We start from the raw sequence: 17,186 nt of genomic DNA, 5'->3' as shown, positions 1-17,186 counted from the left end.
TTTGTTCAAAATCGAAAAAGCAGTTGAGGATCGTTTTTAATTGAAACGAAAAAGCGGTTGAGGATCATTTTTACAAAAAGCGGTCGAGGATCGTTTTTATTCAAAACGAAAAAATGCTGGAGGTTCGAGTTTTGTTCAAAATCGCAAAACGTTAGAGGTTCGAGTTTTGTTCGAACTCACAAAAACCTTGAGGATCCTTTTTATTCAAAAAACACAAAAGGTCGGAATTTCGAGTTTCGTTTAAAACTGCAAAAGCGTTGAGGATTATTTTTATTCAAAACGAAAAAACGTTGGAGGTTCGAGTTTTTGTTCGAAATCGCAAAACGTTCAGGATCATTTTTTCAAAACACAAAAACGTTAGAGGTTCGAGTTTTGTCTGGACTCCCAAAAACCTCGAGGATCATTTTTATTCAAAAAACACAGAAGGTCGGAAAAACGTTGAAGCTCGAACTGTTCTAAAAAACAGAAAACACAAACTCCATTGAAGGTCGATTATTCCGAAACAAAAATCGTCAAAAAGCGTTGAAGTTCGATGCTTTTCTTTTTTATTTTCATCGGGAAAGAACCCGACTTTTCATTCAAAAACTTATTCCGTTTTTACTTCTCGTACGAAATTGATAATCCTATCAGGGAGATTCGTGCTACTATTTTTTAGAATCATTTCTCGAGCGGTTAAGAATATTTATTTTTCTCACTTTTATTTTGGAAAATAATCCGAAAATAACAGTGGGGAGCAATTGATATAACCACTACCCACGTACTCCATTATCACCCTAGATATGTGTACTCACGTTCAGCACGATCTTTTACCGATAGCTCACAGGTAACTTCCACCCTTATTCCTATAAATAGGCTTAAAGCTGAAGAGGAAGGGGTTGGCTTTTGGAGAGAGAAAGAGACTATATTTTATTGTATCTGACTTAAGCATCGAAGCGTTTGTGGGAAGATCGCTTCCCACACTGTAACAGGTTTAATCCTCAAGGAAGATCAATCATCTCCAAGGATGTTCAATCTTCATCCAGAGACCTTCAACCTTCATCCAGACGTTCAACCTTCAACCTTCATCCAAGAGGTTCGATCCTCGAGGAACGTCAACCGTCATCACCCTGTTTGGAAGGACCGCCTTCCTTCAGAGGTTCATCGATTAATCTTCCACTCAACAAATTTATTGTTTAGTTCAGGCTACAACAATATCAAACTAGTAAAACCAGTGCTTTTAATATATTTTAAAGATTAGAATTTATAAATTAGAAGTTTAGAATATATTTTCTAGGGTTAATGATTTATGAATTGAAGTCTAGATTTTTAAATTATGGTGTAAAATCATAATATATAGAAAATATATAACATATTAAAAATTAAGTTTGGTGATATGATTTAATTGTAATTTTCTACTTAATTGTGATATTCATGTATTATAAATAAAGAAGGGCTAAAATGCGCATCCTAACAGCAGGCCCATAGTTTGGGGTGTTGAACTAGTGCACAAGCCCCCTAATTTGGGGGCTTTTTTTCCTAATGAAATTTTAGATCTCTAATCTTTTATTTTTTGATTAAAGTGTAAAAATACTTCTAACGTTTTGGATTACGAGTAATTTTACCCAGAAAGTCTAAAATAATATAATTTTACCTTTAAAATTTATAGCCAAAAGCAATTTTACTTCTAATGTTGATAATTTGGGTCAATTTCAGACACTATTACAAAACACAGATATTTTTTTCTTTATTTTGCACCAATTGCATATTAATTCGTTTTAAAAAAAGATTTCATGATTTTTATAATTTAATAATAGAATTGGATATTAATATTTATAAATTCGATGAATTTTTGAATTTTTTTTGTCTAATTCGTATAAGAGACAGTATATTTTTTTATTTTTTCACATCTCAACATATGTTTGTGATTTGTTACTGAAAAAATGACGCACGTGTGAAGTGTAGATGACAAGATTCATGACCGAGAAGACAGTTTCATGAATTATTTCTCAAATTGACCCAATTTATCAACGTTAGAGGTAAAATTGCTCTTGGCTTCCAACCTTAGGGGTAAAATTGCTCCTGATCCTAAACGTTAGGGGGGGTATTTTTGCATCTTAACCCTTTGTTTTTTTTTTTGTTCATTAAGCCTTTTATCTTTTATTTACGTACATTAAGCTTTTTATCTTTTATTTTTTTATCACATTAAATATTTGATGACAAAAAAAAATTACATTAAGCCTTCTACCTTTTATGTAGATGCATTCAAAATTTGTATTATTCACTGTTTGAGAGTAGTTTTAGATGTGTAAAAACCTTAATTTAAATTATAAAAAATGTTTTTTTTATAATTTTAAATACATATGATATTAATGTCTTTTTAACAGAATTAAATGTTCACAGCGTACTAATTTGGTAAGCAATGACTTAATGGGATCAAAAATAAATGATCAATAGCTTAATAAACCAAAACCTGAAAGATCAGAGGCCTAACTTCATTTTTTTGCCTTAACTTCATATTTGATTGTTGAGTTCACCAAACGAATTGGACGTGAGGGGCCGTTAGTAGGAGTGAGCATCGGTACGGTTCGGTTACTAATTGAATCAAATTGTCGGTTAACCGAACCGATGTTTATACAATTTTAAAAACCAAACCGTACCAAATAACTAAAATAACCGAAATTGACCGACCAAAAGAATTCGGTTCGGTTCGGTTACCAACCAAATAATCGAAATTTTAATATTTTTAAAATTTAAATGTTTAAAATGTTATAAATTATGAAATTTTAGCTTCATTAATTTGAAATATGCAATAACAAAATCAATTAACCAAATATTTCATATATCATAAATTAATTCAATAATGTCTAAAACTAAAATTTTAGACTTTCTCATCCAAATTGAACTATGAAGAATAAATAAATAAATAAGTAAAATTATATCTTTTTATTTAAACATATATTTGGTTCGGTTTTCGGTTAGATCGATATGTTTTTGGAATAACTGAACCGATAACCAGAGGAGTAGGAGGAGGGTGTACAATGAGCTCTCCCGCACAGGGCCCCAAATTTAAGGGGCCCATTTTTTTTTTATTATACAAATCTAAATAAATTATTGTTATTAATTATTATATGAAAATTTAAGTAAATATTAACTTATCCAGAAAATTAATGATCTAAGAGTATTAAGCAGCCCAATTTTTTATTATTATTAAAGAATATCTAATTTAATTATTTTTATTATTTTTATTATGTTAAAATCAAGCTAAAAGTATTTTGGTGTTTCATTTTGTAGAAACATTAATATTATATGGAAGTGTTACTTTTTTTAATGAATATGGCCCAATTTTGTTTCCATTTAGTACAGGGCCCCAAAAATATTTAAGACTCCCTGCCGATAACCAGATACTGAACAAGGAAAATTTGACAACCAACTAAATCAAAATATTAAAATAATCAAACCAAATAAGAATTTTGGTTCGGTTATATTAGATCATCAGTTTTTAGACTTTTTGCTCACCCCTGGACATTAGACCTTTCAATTATGCCTTCTAAAGTAAAAAAAAAAAATATGAATATAGACATGGAAACACATAATAAAAATTCTAAGTGTTTCGTATGGCTCCAATATGTTTAAGACGGCCCTCCCTAACAGAGCCAAAGTTGTTTATGGCTCTTCTTTTTTTCGAAAAAAAGAAAAAACAAGTACTCATATTAATAGATCAAAGGAAAGCTCACGAGAACTAACACCTTGGGCTAATATATGAATTCAGTGACGAATATATGATTATTCGGTTGGGGAGTCGAGTTTACACGTACGTTCGCAAAAAAAAAATTTGTTAAATCGAACTTGCTCAATTTTATTTATTTTTGTATATATGTGTGATATAATTTGAATGGTCAAGAACCAATTTTTAAGTATTGATGTACAATTTTTCAAAATTAAGCTAGTTTATGAGTCCTAACATGTAAAAAAAAATTGGATTTAAGAATGGCCGAACTAGTAAAAAAAGGGTTAATTTCAAATATAACCCCTGTGGTTTCAAGTTTTGCAAATAAATACCTGTGATTTGATTTCGAGCAAATAAATACATGTGGTATGCTCCATTTTTCAAAAACACGAAAACTGTGAAGACACATGTATTTGTCTAAATTAAGCGTTTATTAATGGTTTGTTATTACAAAAACATTCAAACCACGGGTATCTATTTGTAAAAACACGCAAACCACAATAATTTATTTAAAAAACGGAGTGTACCACAGGTATTTATTTGCTCGAAATCAAACCACGGATATTTATTTGTCAAAATTTAAAACCACAGGAGTTATATTTGAAATTAACCCCAAAAAAATTAAAAAATTTGATTTGAAAGGGCCTACCAGGCCAAGAAAATTAATAATTTGTATTTAAGGATGGCCTAACAGGAAAAAAAATAGAATTTTGGATTTAGGGAGGCCTAACAGGCCAAAAAAAAATTAGAAATTTAGATTTATAGAGGTCTAATAGACTCAAAAAAAAATTAAAAGTTTGGATTTAAGAAATACCTAATAGACCCAAAATATTGAAATTTTGAATGTTGGACAAGCCTAATTATTAATATGTCATATCACCAAACTTAATTATTAATATGTCATTATTCTCTATATATTATGATTTTATATCATAGTATAAAAATTCTAGACTCCAATTTATAAATCATAAACCCTAGAAAATATATTCTAGACTTCTAATTTATAAATTATAATCTTTAAAATATATTAAAAGTACTGATTTTACTAGTTTGACATAAAATTATGATTTGACATGGTTGTAAATAGTTTTTAAAATATGAATTTATGTGTAATTTGCCCATAATTCAACACCTCGATATATTTTTTTGAGACATGGAAGCCAAAACTATCCGGGATCAAAGTAGTTCCGGCGACAAAGGACCTCGTCGCTGTATGAGCTGTTAAGTTCGTTGAACTCTTTACAAATGAGATGGAACACTGCTCTAAATCTCGATATAGAACAACATCACTAGCATAAGATAAATCTGAAACTAGTGATATTTGGACCTTATTTTGATAGATGAAAGATTTCTTCTTTTAATCCAACTTAAGGCTTTTCGGACTGCAATCAACTCAGACACAATGGAATTATAGCAGCCTAAGATCGCGGCATGCGCTCCCCCAGCCACAACCCTGTCAAGGCCGGTCCTGATAATTTGTGGGCCTAGGCGAAATAAAAAATAACCACCCATTTGATTAAAAAAAAAACTATTATGTAACTGTTACATGTTTATATTAATTTCAGAAATGAGGTTGACAAGATTCGAACATTTAACCGTTTGGTCGAGAGAACTTAATGCTATATCATGGAACCCTTTTAACCAACAGCTTAAACCAGGGGCGGAGCCAGGGGGTAGGGGAGGGTCTCCCGACCCTCCGACTCTCCGGAACATCCTTAATAAACAGTGGTTCAGTCCCAAGCTGCCCCCAAAATAGTTAAAATTAGTACTTATAATGTAGAATGTGATTATATGACATAAAACTAAGTTTGAATAGTTGGTTGTAGTGATAATTAAAGGAATCTCTACAGTCAAATGGTCCTATGTTTGAATCTCTCTATCTTCACTTTTTATCTCATTTTAATCTTTTCCCTTAAACCTCATTCTCGTTTAAAAATATCAATATTAAGTAGCATTTTTAATCATTATTAACCTCATTCTCCTTTATTATTTTTAATTGTATTTTTTTAGTTACAAAATTCATGACCAATAAGACAATTTGATGAATAATTTCTCCAATTGACCAAACGTATCAACGTTAGGGATAAAATTGCGCTTGGCGGCCAACGTTAAGGGTAAAATTGCACCATTTTAGACGTGAGGGTAAAATTGTTCTTAGGTATAAACATTAAAGTATTTTTGCACATTATCCTTACTTTATATTGAATCTCAGTTGTTTTGCACCTTAATGTTTCCAATTATGATCAAATTTACCCTTATATTATCAAAAACTTAAAATTTTTGACTTGACTACTATGAATCAAAGCCTTAAATCGTTATTAAGAAAAAAAAAATCTTCATACAATGGAGTTCCTCCGAACTTTGAGATCTGATTCCGCCACTAGCTTAAACTGATAGTTAAGGTGAATCACAAATCTTATATTATTCTCTAAAATCGAATGCATTAATTTTTTTTATCCGTAATGGCTTTCCTCTTCTAGTTAGTTTTCTATCTTCTTCAATATCTATATATCAAGTGTACTTAAATACTTAAAATTCATCAAAAAAAAATAAAAAAATTAATACATCATTTGCTTTCTGAACTTTTAAAGTATCCCAATAGCCCTCTCAACTTGCATAAAATGTTCAAATAACCTCCTAAACTTGCACAAAATGTAATCAATTGATCATTCTATTGCAAAAAAAGTTAGTTAAATGCGGAAGATGTATTGCACGAGCCTTAAAAAAGTAAAACGATCAAAATCGGGGTATACGGTTCTAATATTAGAGAATGCAAGTTGTATAGTTGAGCAAGTAATAGCTTCCTTTTTAATATTTTTTTTAATTATGTGATAACATTCTAAGATGCGTGGAATACATCTTCCGCATTTAACTTACTTTTTTGCGATGGAGTGATCAATTGATTACATTTTACGTAAGTTCAGGGGGGTTAATTGAATATTTTATACAAGTTGAGGGGGATATTGGAATGCTTTAAAAATTTAAGGGACTAATCAAGCTTTTGAACAAATTCAAGGGTCAAATGATGTATTAAACCAAAAAAATAACCTCATTTGATATTATTTTAATACAATTTTAAGCACTAAGATCAACAAAGTCTGAATTTTTCAAAAACGTTTTGGGTTAAGAGCGATTTTACTTCTAATTATTTAGTCAAACGTGACACCTCATTAATTTTCATTCTTCAAAAATTAAAAAAAGATCCTATATATCACTAAATTACTTTTATACCCTTCATAATAAAAAAAGAATTTCCCAATATTGAAGTTTTTCAACAAACCGACCGACTTTTGGGCAATTCCCGATTTATCATTCTCACACTCGATTTCAGGCCATTAGCTCTACTTCCATCGGCGAAAACGCACCGCTAGGTTTGGAGAAATCCAATCCATTCTTCTAGAAAGAAGATATTTCCAGCGAATGAGAGTTCTATTGGGAGGAAGCTTTTTACACTAGGGATTTTAAGCTTCCCTTCGCAGCCAGTGCAGTTGGAGTTATAAGAGTTGAAGTGCTTCTTTCTTCCTTCTAGTGAGTATTTGTCCATTCCTTCTATAAGCGAGCCAGTTTCAGTTCCAATTCGAGTGATAAGAGTTGGAGTCCCAAAAAAGATTCAGCAAAGAAATGGGCAATCTCTGATTTTAGTGTAAATCTGAACTAAGAGCTCTGGAGGAGTTAGTCAGTCGGAGCAGGGGCGGATCCAGCCCAGAGCCCGTGGGGGCCGAAGCCCACCGAAGCCCCCACGGTCATCGGCTTCGTCCTTGAGTGTCGATAATTTTATCCTGATGTACACTTTAGTGGGAGGTCACTAAAAGGTTGTACAGTTTAGTGTGACAAAATTTTGATTGTACACCAAAGTGTGATTACGGGTAAAGGTTGTACACCACGTATGTAATTTACCCCTCAATGATGGGAAGATTGCTGATGGAGGTGTTCTTAGAGATGCTGGGGGCGCCTGGCTGTCTGGGTTCACCCAGAATCTGGGGTTGGTCTCTTCCTTTTCAGCGGAGCTTTTGGGTATTCTCTCTAGTATAAAGCTTGCCAAGAGTCTGAGTTTGAAAATGTTATCTGTGGAGTCTGATAACCTGGAGGCCATTAAAATGATTTCTGATAATCATGCTATTTGTCTTAATAGTCGTAACATTATCAAAGCTATTAAAAGGCTATGTTCTTCCTTTGAGTTCATAAAGTTCAGCCACATTTTCAGAGAGCAGAACCGGGTTGCTGATCGCTTGGCGGCGGCTGATCATGAGGGGATGTTGGGCGTCATTACCCTTTCTGATCCTCCTATTTTTCTCTCTTCTCTTCTTTTAGAAGATATGATTGAGGTTAGCTTCCCTAGACTGATCCCAGGTTAGGTTTCTTTCTTTGTTGTTTGTTTTTCTTTTCCTGTTTCTACCAAAAAAAAATTACAAAAAGAAAAAAACATGAAATCTTTTTTTTAAAACGAATTGATATGCAATTGGTGCAAAATAATCAACAAAAATATTTGTGTTTTATAATAGTGTCTGAAATTGCTCTTGGCTATAAATATTAGTGATAAAATTGCACTATTTTATACGTTAGGGATAAAATTGATCCTGATCTAAAACGTTAGAGGGTATTTTTTACCTTAACCCATAAATTGGATAAAAATGGAACAAACTGTACCATAAAAGCTATAAACAAACATAAAGAAAGTCTGCTTTTTAAAGAGTACAGAGCATAAAAAGCAAATTCACAGCAATAACAAAATTCTTCATCATAAAAAAAAAAAAAAAAAAACTAAATACAACCAAAGTGCAAGATAACACATAAAAATAATCAAATTAACAACAAATTGATGGTTTTAATCTGTATAAGAAATTAAGACTGAAAATTAAAAACAAGCGGCAAATACATAATTATTTAGGTAAATTTCATCAAAAGTGTACAACATTTCCTCCATTTCACAGTTTGGTGTACAAACTTCAATTTGTCTCATTAATATGTACGAAGTTATAAGTAATCTCCCACTTTGGTGTACAACCGGTAAAAATGACCGGTCAATGCCAATCAACACGCCACGTCATCATTTTTCTCTCTTCCATTTAAAAATGTGGAACCCTCAAAATTGAAATGTCTCGAATACCCTTATTATTTGTCCCTTTCTCCATCTTTCTCTTTCATTCCTCCATCTTTCCCTTTCTCTATAAATCTTTTCTCTCTTTGTCTTTCCCTTTCTCTCTCTAACTCCTCTCCCTCGTTACTTTTTATTTAATAAGTTTTATTGGATTTGATGCAAATTTAGAACTCAAGCAACCAATTCATGTTCATATTCATCCTGCGAAAATACTTGGGCTGGAAACTATGGAAAGTCAAATGATCTGGTTATAAGCTGGTTTCTGTGTTGTGCCCTCAATCCCTAAAATTACATAATTCAAATGAAAGTAATCTCAAGTCAGTGTGAGAATCAAAAGGAGGTGTAATCCATATCTGATATTTGGAGAAAACATTTTTTTTCATGTCCACATTGTTAAGTTGAAACATTGAAAATAATGACTCTACAACCAAGATCAAAATAGTAAATTAAAATTAATAAAAGCTCCCTTTCAATCTTTAGCCTATAATAAGCTGAAAACTTCAAAAACAAATATTGGAGGATTAATCCTCATCCTCGATAATCTTGGTGCCTATACCTCCTAATCCTTTGGGAGCTCCTTGGGAGCTCCTGATCCCTCTGCTCAGCCTGACATCAACCCTCACATCTTTTGTACCCATCGCATTCTGAGCGAACTTCCTTATCTCTTTTATGTACAGCCATGTAAACGCATGTGGAGATTGATGGTATACTCTCTGGTGACCACCTCGTCCTTTCTTCCCTTTGTCTTATCACTAGTGGAAAAATGGCCATTTGCATCGGCCGTTTAGGGCCTTTTGCATCGGCCGCGATGCGATGCAAAAGCCCTCGACGCAAATGCAATTGCGTCGGCCGGCGGCCGATGCAAATGAGGTGGTCATTTGCATCGGCCCTTTAAAGAGGCCGATGCAAATGGCTACCTCTATTGCATCGGACCTTTGTAACGGCCGATGCAAATGATATGTGAGCCACGTTAAATGACACAATCATTTGCATCGGCCCCTTACCACGGCCGATGCAAATGATTCTTTATTTGCATCGGTCCTTTCAAAGGCCGATGCAAATGATTATATCATTTGCATCGGCCATATTTAAGGGCCGATGTCATTTGCATCGGCCATGTTTAAGGGTCGATGCAAATAATTAATTTATTTGCAGCAATAAATTTATTTATTTATCCAGAATTTAATTTCAATATCCTACGAAAAAATTTGGATTGAATGGAGCTCTATAGGATATCAATAATATGGAGAAAAGAATACTTATAATATTCATTTACATGAAAATAAAATGAAAGTAAATATGACCTATCTACGAGAGATTCTGAATTCCTAATCAAAATTTGCAAGATACAAAAGATTAATTAAAAAATAAGCTCCAAGTTTGAAACAAGTGGCAATAACAGCGAGCCCTGAATTGTCAAGTATCAATAAGAATGTAGAACTAGAAGATATGGTAAGCAACATCACAAATGATTCACATACCAATCCAGGTAGTTTTGATTTTGAAGTACAGGATAAAGGCAGATTCTTTTCTGATCCCTACAAAAATTACACGTCCTAGAAACGGGATGATCTACACAACTAGAGAAGAAAGGGGTAAAGAGAGAGATAAGTACATGCAATGAAACAGTTTGGCTGAAGTAATTCTGTATATATGATCCTCTTGAAATATCCTTCCTGTTATTCATAACTAAATGTTTAGTTATCTTGAGACGCCTCTCATGAATGTAAATGATATCATGTGTAAAACAACAAAGTTTAGGATACACATAGCATCACGAGATAAGGTCGGATGAAAGAGCTTACACATTGACAAAATAACCACCATCTCAATGGCATTTTACTTTAGTACCCATAGGAAGTAAAGCTTTGAAGCTATCACAATGCAAAACGGAAGCCAATCCGCCAGCCGAACAACCAGAAAGAAGAGCCTGCCATGCCATGCCATGTACAAGACAAAATAAATAACACATAAGGGATTGTGGAAACATCTTCAAATATTTGAATCTTACATTTTCAACATTTTTCATTCCCAAGGATAGTAACTCCTCAATCACAGCAACCCAAATCCTTGCTCCTCTGAAGTGAAGATTAGTAGCCTGGTCAAATTACTATTTGATTACAACAACAACAACAACAACAAAGCCTTAGTCCCGAAATGATTCGGAGTCGGCTAACATGAACCATCATATAAAACCGTGAAAATCAAGTCGTGTCAGCGACACAGATTCGCTCCCTCCACTCCGTCCTATCCACTACCATATTTTCCTCAATTCCCAATAAACTCATATCACTCTCGATCACCCTCCTCCAAGTTTGCTTAGGTCTTCCCCTACCCCTCACCACTACATCCCTTTGCCACTCTTCGGTTCTCTTAACCGGCGCATCAAGCGCTCTACGTCTCACATGGCCAAACCACCTTAGTCGGTTTTCTCTCATTTTATTCTCAATAGATGTGACCCCTACTTTTGTCCTAATTATTTCATTACGCACCCGGTCCTTTCTCGTGTGACCACACATCCATCTCAACATACGCATCTCCGCCACCGACATCTTATGGATGTGGCAGTGTTTCACTGCCCAACACTCCGTACCATATAACAATGCTGGTCTAATTGCCGTCCGGTAGAATTTTCCCTTCAATCTATTAGGCATGCCGGGATCACAAAGGAAACCCGTAGCACTCTTCCACTTCGACCAACCAGCTTTAATCCTATGGGCAACATCTCCATCTACTTCTCCATCCGTTTGGATAATAGATCCTAAATACCGGAAGCAATCCGAGGCCTGAACAACTCTCCCATCTAGGGTGATTGTCCCTGCCTCCCTACTCCTACGGCCACTAAACTTACACTCCAAATATTCTGTCTTACTTCGACTCAACTTAAAGCCTCTAGATTCTAGAGTTTGCCTCCATAGTTCCAACTTCATCTCCACTCCTTCTTTCGTCTCATCAACCAACACAATATCATCTGCAAACAGCATGCACCATGGTATACCATCTTGAAGTGAACTTGTTAGTTCATCCATAACGATGGCAAAAAGAAATGGGCTTAGTGCGGAACCTTGATGCACTCCAATCGTAATAGGAAACTCTTCAGTTTTCCCAACACTAGTACGTACACTCGTGCATACTCCCTCATACATGTCCTTTATGATGTCAATACATATACATATATATTTCTCAATTTCCTAAGTATCTCAACAAGGTTGGCTGCTAAATTGAAGTGTCTTACAGGGTCAACTTTTTCTACATCACTGGTAAATGATGCACCATCACAGTATCTAATCTTAACTCTGTTCCAATTGTAAAAATCTACAACAACACAACCATATAAAAATAGTGAAAATGGAATGTTAAATTTCAATTCTCTTAAATATAACATCTCTAGTAGTACCTGGATTGAATTGCCGTTTGTTGTTCATAATACCAGAAAAAGCAAGTTCAGCCCCCATGTATTTAGATGAACCTAAACGAGTTCTCTTATGAGTAAGGCAGTTTGATACGCTGTTGCACCATCCTCCCCCCTATAAACCATTACAGAAATTGGTCAAGTTGAAGGGCTAAATTAAACTCATAGATTTCCATTCCATAGATGTCACAATCACAATCACAATCACAATCACAACATTATTGGTTGGCGTATTCTGAAATAGGATAATGATAAGAAATGTATGAAGGGAAGAATAGCAACCTCAAAGTGAACCAACCAACTATTAATTCGTAGAATACTATAAACTTCATTACGTCCCTGAGTATGGAAAAGTGTAGTTCATGTCTAGCAAGAGCCAACATGATGAGATCTGCATCCTTCAGGTAGTGAAGATGCGGTGAGAACGAACCCTGAATATGTTCTAGTTGTTGATTAGAACATACATGAATTAATCAGTTCATACCAGACCATAGAGGCAGTGGAGCGTATTGGGATTATAATTAGGTAGAGTGCGCTGGTGGCGGATAAAAGACATGATTTTGTGCTCCCCCTCTCCAGGAACATTGGCATCTGAAAGTATAACCTGATGACCAAATGAACACTGAAATGAGAAAAACACAAGCAGCCAATAAAACAATGTACATATGAATGATCAAACCTTGATGTTCTTCCAGCCAGGATGCGCGAAACCTTCTGCATCTTTGCTGATTCATTTTGGCCATTGGAGCAATTCCATCTACATATTTATGTAGGAAAAGTTAGAAACTTTAAACAAAAGGGGATATACATGGATTCAGAGAGGAACTCACCAATTGCCAAATAGAGTAGATTCCGGGGTCTTACAATGCTAAATATATGATCAATATATATTCATAGATGTTGTTGAAGACATCACCAAATGTAGTTGGTGGTGAAGACTGCAGCAAGTAAAAGTAGTAAATTATCAGATATGAGCAAGCAAATGAAGATATAGAAAGAGCAGAAAAGTAACTTGATCATTAGGATGAAAGCAAGAATGTATAATGTCGTTCATCTCAAGATATAGATTATCAAATTCGATTCCATTTGGGTTAGGAGACGTAATATCTATGGAAATTCCTAGTTTTTCTTGTTTAGCATATGAAAGAATTTTAGGATATTTGTTGACTAGCCACATGTAAAACGCAGGTACACCCATCTCTACCAAATGAAATGACTTTTGAGAATGAGAATGGAGATGCTTTCGTTTCAATACATATTTGAACTTCTCAAGGCAACACCAACAAGATAGACAGAACCATTGGAGTTGAATCCTATGGATCCAGGATAGGTTCCAGGAAGTTTCAAAGGAAGAGAGCCCCCTGTAGTTAGGCCTAAAGATAGTGCAACCGCTTCATCTTTTCCATCATCTTTAACAGCAAGCTTCAATTCTTCAATGTTATTGAATCTATGGCTGTTACTAATATGAATTAAAGATTCTGAATGAAAATTTTGGTTGGACTTTTCTTGAATAAGTTTAGTCTTTTCCCCTTTGGAGATTTGGTCATGATCATCCCCTTGGCTATACAAAATTGTGATCTCAAAATAGGCCTGTCAAGGAAAAGCTGAGTTCCCCAATGGCGGCCCTGGTAAAGGCAAAGTAGTTCTTATCACAGAAGCAGCAGAGAAAGATGGATAATTACTTACATTGATTCTCTTAATTCAGGAATTTAGCCTAATCTTTTGCATAAAATCAGCTGATCCTTGAGAAACTTCCCAGCTAATCTCTGTCTCTGCTTCTCTTCCGTAATCACCAACTGCGCATAAGCCTAATAAGGATGCTCGCGTTGACGGCGACCGTATAAAACTTGTAAACCCAAATCTAGACCATCCATTTTCAACTGCGTCAGTAATAAGCGTTGGATGATCAGCCCAGTTGAATACAGGTCTGGCCGAAATCCCTCGCCGGAAAACATAATAGTTGCCTCTTCTTTTGCCTTCTAAATCAAAGTCATTCCCTTGATGAAGCTTTGCATTCCCGTCCTGGAAGCGGAAGCTCTCCGTACTGTTTCTGGCTGCTTGAACAGCAACATCAGTAGTAGTTTGCTTGCAACAAAAACGACAGCGGATTAAGATGATCAAAATGATTGCTATAATTATAAAAGACAAGGCCACCAACAGGAAGTGTTCCCATTCAAGCATTCTTCTTTAGAGAAAATGAAATATTTTGTTTGTAATATGTTAAGAGTGCTCAATTGATCCTTTATAAATAGAGAAAACAAAGATAGTATTTTATCTCCATCAACAAGAGCAATCTTGCTGCTATTTCTTGGCACAACAGAAAAATAAACAAGTCGGTCAGCATCTCCATCCAAACTTACACACCTGAAAAACTAGAAACATTCATGCAGTTAGTTCGTCTTCCAACCAATCACTGTCATAGTATATAAAAGCACAATTAGCATCCATAGAAGTTATCAAGAATAGTCATAATAGCTGTTCTATAAAAACTTGTAATTGAAAATCCTAGTTCAGAATCAGGACTCTGTACCAAAATTAAATCTTCAAACACCAACATATCCTTTAAGCTTATGATTATTATGACTAAGAAACCACACGTCATTATCATTGAATGGAAGGAAGAATCTGAAAAAACAAAGTAGTGATCAAGTGGTGACAAAAGCTGTTATGTCAAATTGACAACTGCCTTGGCATCACCAACAAATCATTCTTTCTTTTTAAGGTCCACAACTACATCAAAATTAAGTAAATGGAATACTTTTATTTGTTTATTTAATATGTAGTATGGGATCTTTTGGATATTGGTTTGCACATCAAAGCAACAATTTTTTGTATTTTACATATGCTTTGATTCATGCCTATGGATAGTTTCTTTGATATATTTTTTTGTGCATCTAGCCAGTAAATTTATATGAAAATCTTAAATTAACCTGAATGAGCTGGATAGCTGCTCGTAGTAATCAGCTTCAGTTGCTTTCATACACTTATTTCTAGCACAAACCATCCTATGTAATTGTGGAGTAGTTAAAACTTCCCATGTCAAAATTATGTGCTCCTTGAATGAATTCCCTTCGCATACAAAAAGTACAGTAAATTTTCTCACAGAGATAAATTAAAAGGCAAAAGACCATATACTTCAACCTTGCCCGAACAAATTCTACTAACTTTCATTTGAAAAAACACATACATAATTTATGAAAACTAAAGGGAGGACTTACCTGTTTGGCACATTCAAGGAGGGATTCACCACTAGGCCTTGTGTCTCTTCCCAACAATATCTCGGCTGAATGCACTCCATCAAAAGGGATATTTTCTTTCTTTACAAATTCATCTAGCTACTGTATAAAGAGGACAAGGCGAAGATCAGATTTACTTCAATCTTATCATCTAGGCAATCAATCAAAAAGGGAAAAGAAAACTAACTATTATATGAACCTCAAATACATAAAGATAGTAACCAAACACAACTTACAGAGACATGCTACATCATCTAAATCAAAATAAGCAACGCTTAAGCAAACACGTCCTGGAATATCAAAAACATCCAAATTGCAAGCAGTTGAAAATCGCATTCTTTTTCCCTATATTCTCTGTTGTTCGAGATTAGAACTGCTACTGAAATTATTACTGACCTGAACAAGGTCTTGGGGAGAAGCAGCATTGGTAATGGCATCCACAAAGGGCTCACGGTCTTGAGTGAGCATACCACCACTTGGATCAACAACTTTGACTCCATTATTAGTAGCTTCATTGTGTGATGCAGTGATCATTAAGCCAATCACTGACTGAGTCTTTAAAGATCTAAGAGCAACCAAAATACCAACTTTGAACACTGTTGATTAAAGGATTGATTGCATCTTCCCTAAACCCAGTCACAGGAGATTGTAATTCCTACAAATAATCAGAATTTCGATTGCCGATGGAAAAGTTTAAGAATAATAATAATAATATAAGAAGAAGAGCAGCAGCGACGATGATGATATAAATGGCATTGGTACCTTGAGGAGGTGAGTAGTGAGAGGAAGAGTCTAGTATTAGAGATTTTTGAAGTTCGTCCATGGCTTTGTATCTGCAGAGAGAGCTCGGATAGAATGAGTTAGGGTTTCTGAAATCCAAAAGAGGAAGTCATACCTGAAGATGTCCGTATGAACATCGAAGGAAACATCGCCCCTCTTAATGATGTGAATAACCATACCTAGAGGAGAAGACTATATAGATCTGGAAGCCATGGGAGGGAGAGAGGAAGTTCCAGATACAAATGGCAGATTCACCAGAGAGAAGTCCACAAGGAAAGGTAAGTGATTAGTTAATCGAAAGGAGCAGATAATTGATGAACAGCGGCTGAAGGAAGATATAATCTCAAGGATTAGGGTCGGAATTAGAGAAAGAGATAAGGTCAGTGTTTACAGAGAGATGAAGGCTGAGACGAAGAGAGAGCACGAGTCTGTTTTTATTTTTCACAGTGCAATTGCATCAACACCTTTAAAGGGCCGATGCAAATAATGTAGCTATTTGCGTCGGTCCTTTAAGGGCCGATGCAAATAATGCAGCTATTTGCATCGGTCCTGTTAAAGGACCGATGCAAATAGTTCAATTAATATTTGCATCGGTCCTTTTAAAAAGGGCAGATGCAAATAATATAGCTATTTGCATTGGTCCTGTTAAGGGGCTGATGCAAATGCTAAATGTTATAACATTTGCATCGGTCCCAAATAAAGGGCCGATGCAAATGGACTTTTTACATCACATTTTGTAAGGGCCGATGCAAATGGTCATTTTTCCACTAGTGTATCTACCATTGTTACTCTCACTTGTAACTGAGAGGCGATAAGAGAAGAATAGAGCTAAATAAAATGAGTATAATTGGAGAAAACGTAATGGATACTTTACTTCTCCTATATCCATTAGCAGATTGAAGAGCTATTGAACTTGGATCTTTATTTTATCCAGTAATGAAATGAACAACTCTT

At 34.8% G+C, this 17,186-nt stretch overlaps 1 protein-coding gene and 1 pseudogene across 10 annotated transcripts; both read right to left on the bottom strand.

The window, feature by feature from the left end:
* Nucleotides 1–8,693: 8,693 nt before the first annotated feature.
* On the bottom strand, nt 8,694–9,840 carry LOC136227029 (large ribosomal subunit protein eL31-like; annotated as a pseudogene).
* Nucleotides 9,841–10,026: 186 nt separating this feature from the next.
* On the bottom strand, nt 10,027–16,712 carry LOC136225452 (uncharacterized). Of its 10 annotated transcripts, none has more exons than XR_010687086.1 (13): nt 16,412–16,710; nt 16,215–16,285; nt 15,849–16,107; nt 15,435–15,554; nt 15,147–15,285; nt 13,903–14,588; nt 13,047–13,154; nt 12,896–12,973; nt 12,701–12,820; nt 12,499–12,614; nt 12,202–12,331; nt 10,816–10,902; nt 10,027–10,734 (listed from the first exon to the last, which is right to left on the bottom strand). XR_010687086.1 is itself a non-coding variant. In XM_066013453.1 (3 exons), the coding sequence occupies exon 1, from the start codon at nt 11,831–11,833 to the stop codon at nt 11,009–11,011; it is 825 nt and encodes a 274-aa protein (XP_065869525.1). In that variant the 5' UTR covers nt 11,834–11,948; the 3' UTR covers nt 10,027–10,480; nt 10,610–10,734; nt 10,816–11,008. The 10 variants fall into 10 exon arrangements, 2 of the variants coding, with proteins under 2 accessions (XP_065869525.1, XP_065869524.1); XR_010687091.1 differs by having other exon boundaries at nt 12,499–12,607; XR_010687089.1 differs by having other exon boundaries at nt 13,903–14,580.
* Between the last annotated feature and the right edge of the window lie 474 nt (nt 16,713–17,186).

The sequence above is a fragment of the Euphorbia lathyris genome, chromosome 4 (assembly GCF_963576675.1).
Source record: "Euphorbia lathyris chromosome 4, ddEupLath1.1, whole genome shotgun sequence".
NCBI lineage: Eukaryota > Viridiplantae > Streptophyta > Magnoliopsida > Malpighiales > Euphorbiaceae > Euphorbia > Euphorbia lathyris.
The sequence above is the reverse complement of the archived record's forward strand: the minus strand, read 5'-3'. Positions and strand labels throughout refer to the sequence as shown.

Excerpts from the sequence above, each read along its gene's own strand:
- LOC136225452 (XM_066013452.1), bottom strand. The coding sequence starts at position 11,833 with ATGGATGAACTAACAAGTTCACTTCAAGATGGTATACCATGGTGCATG.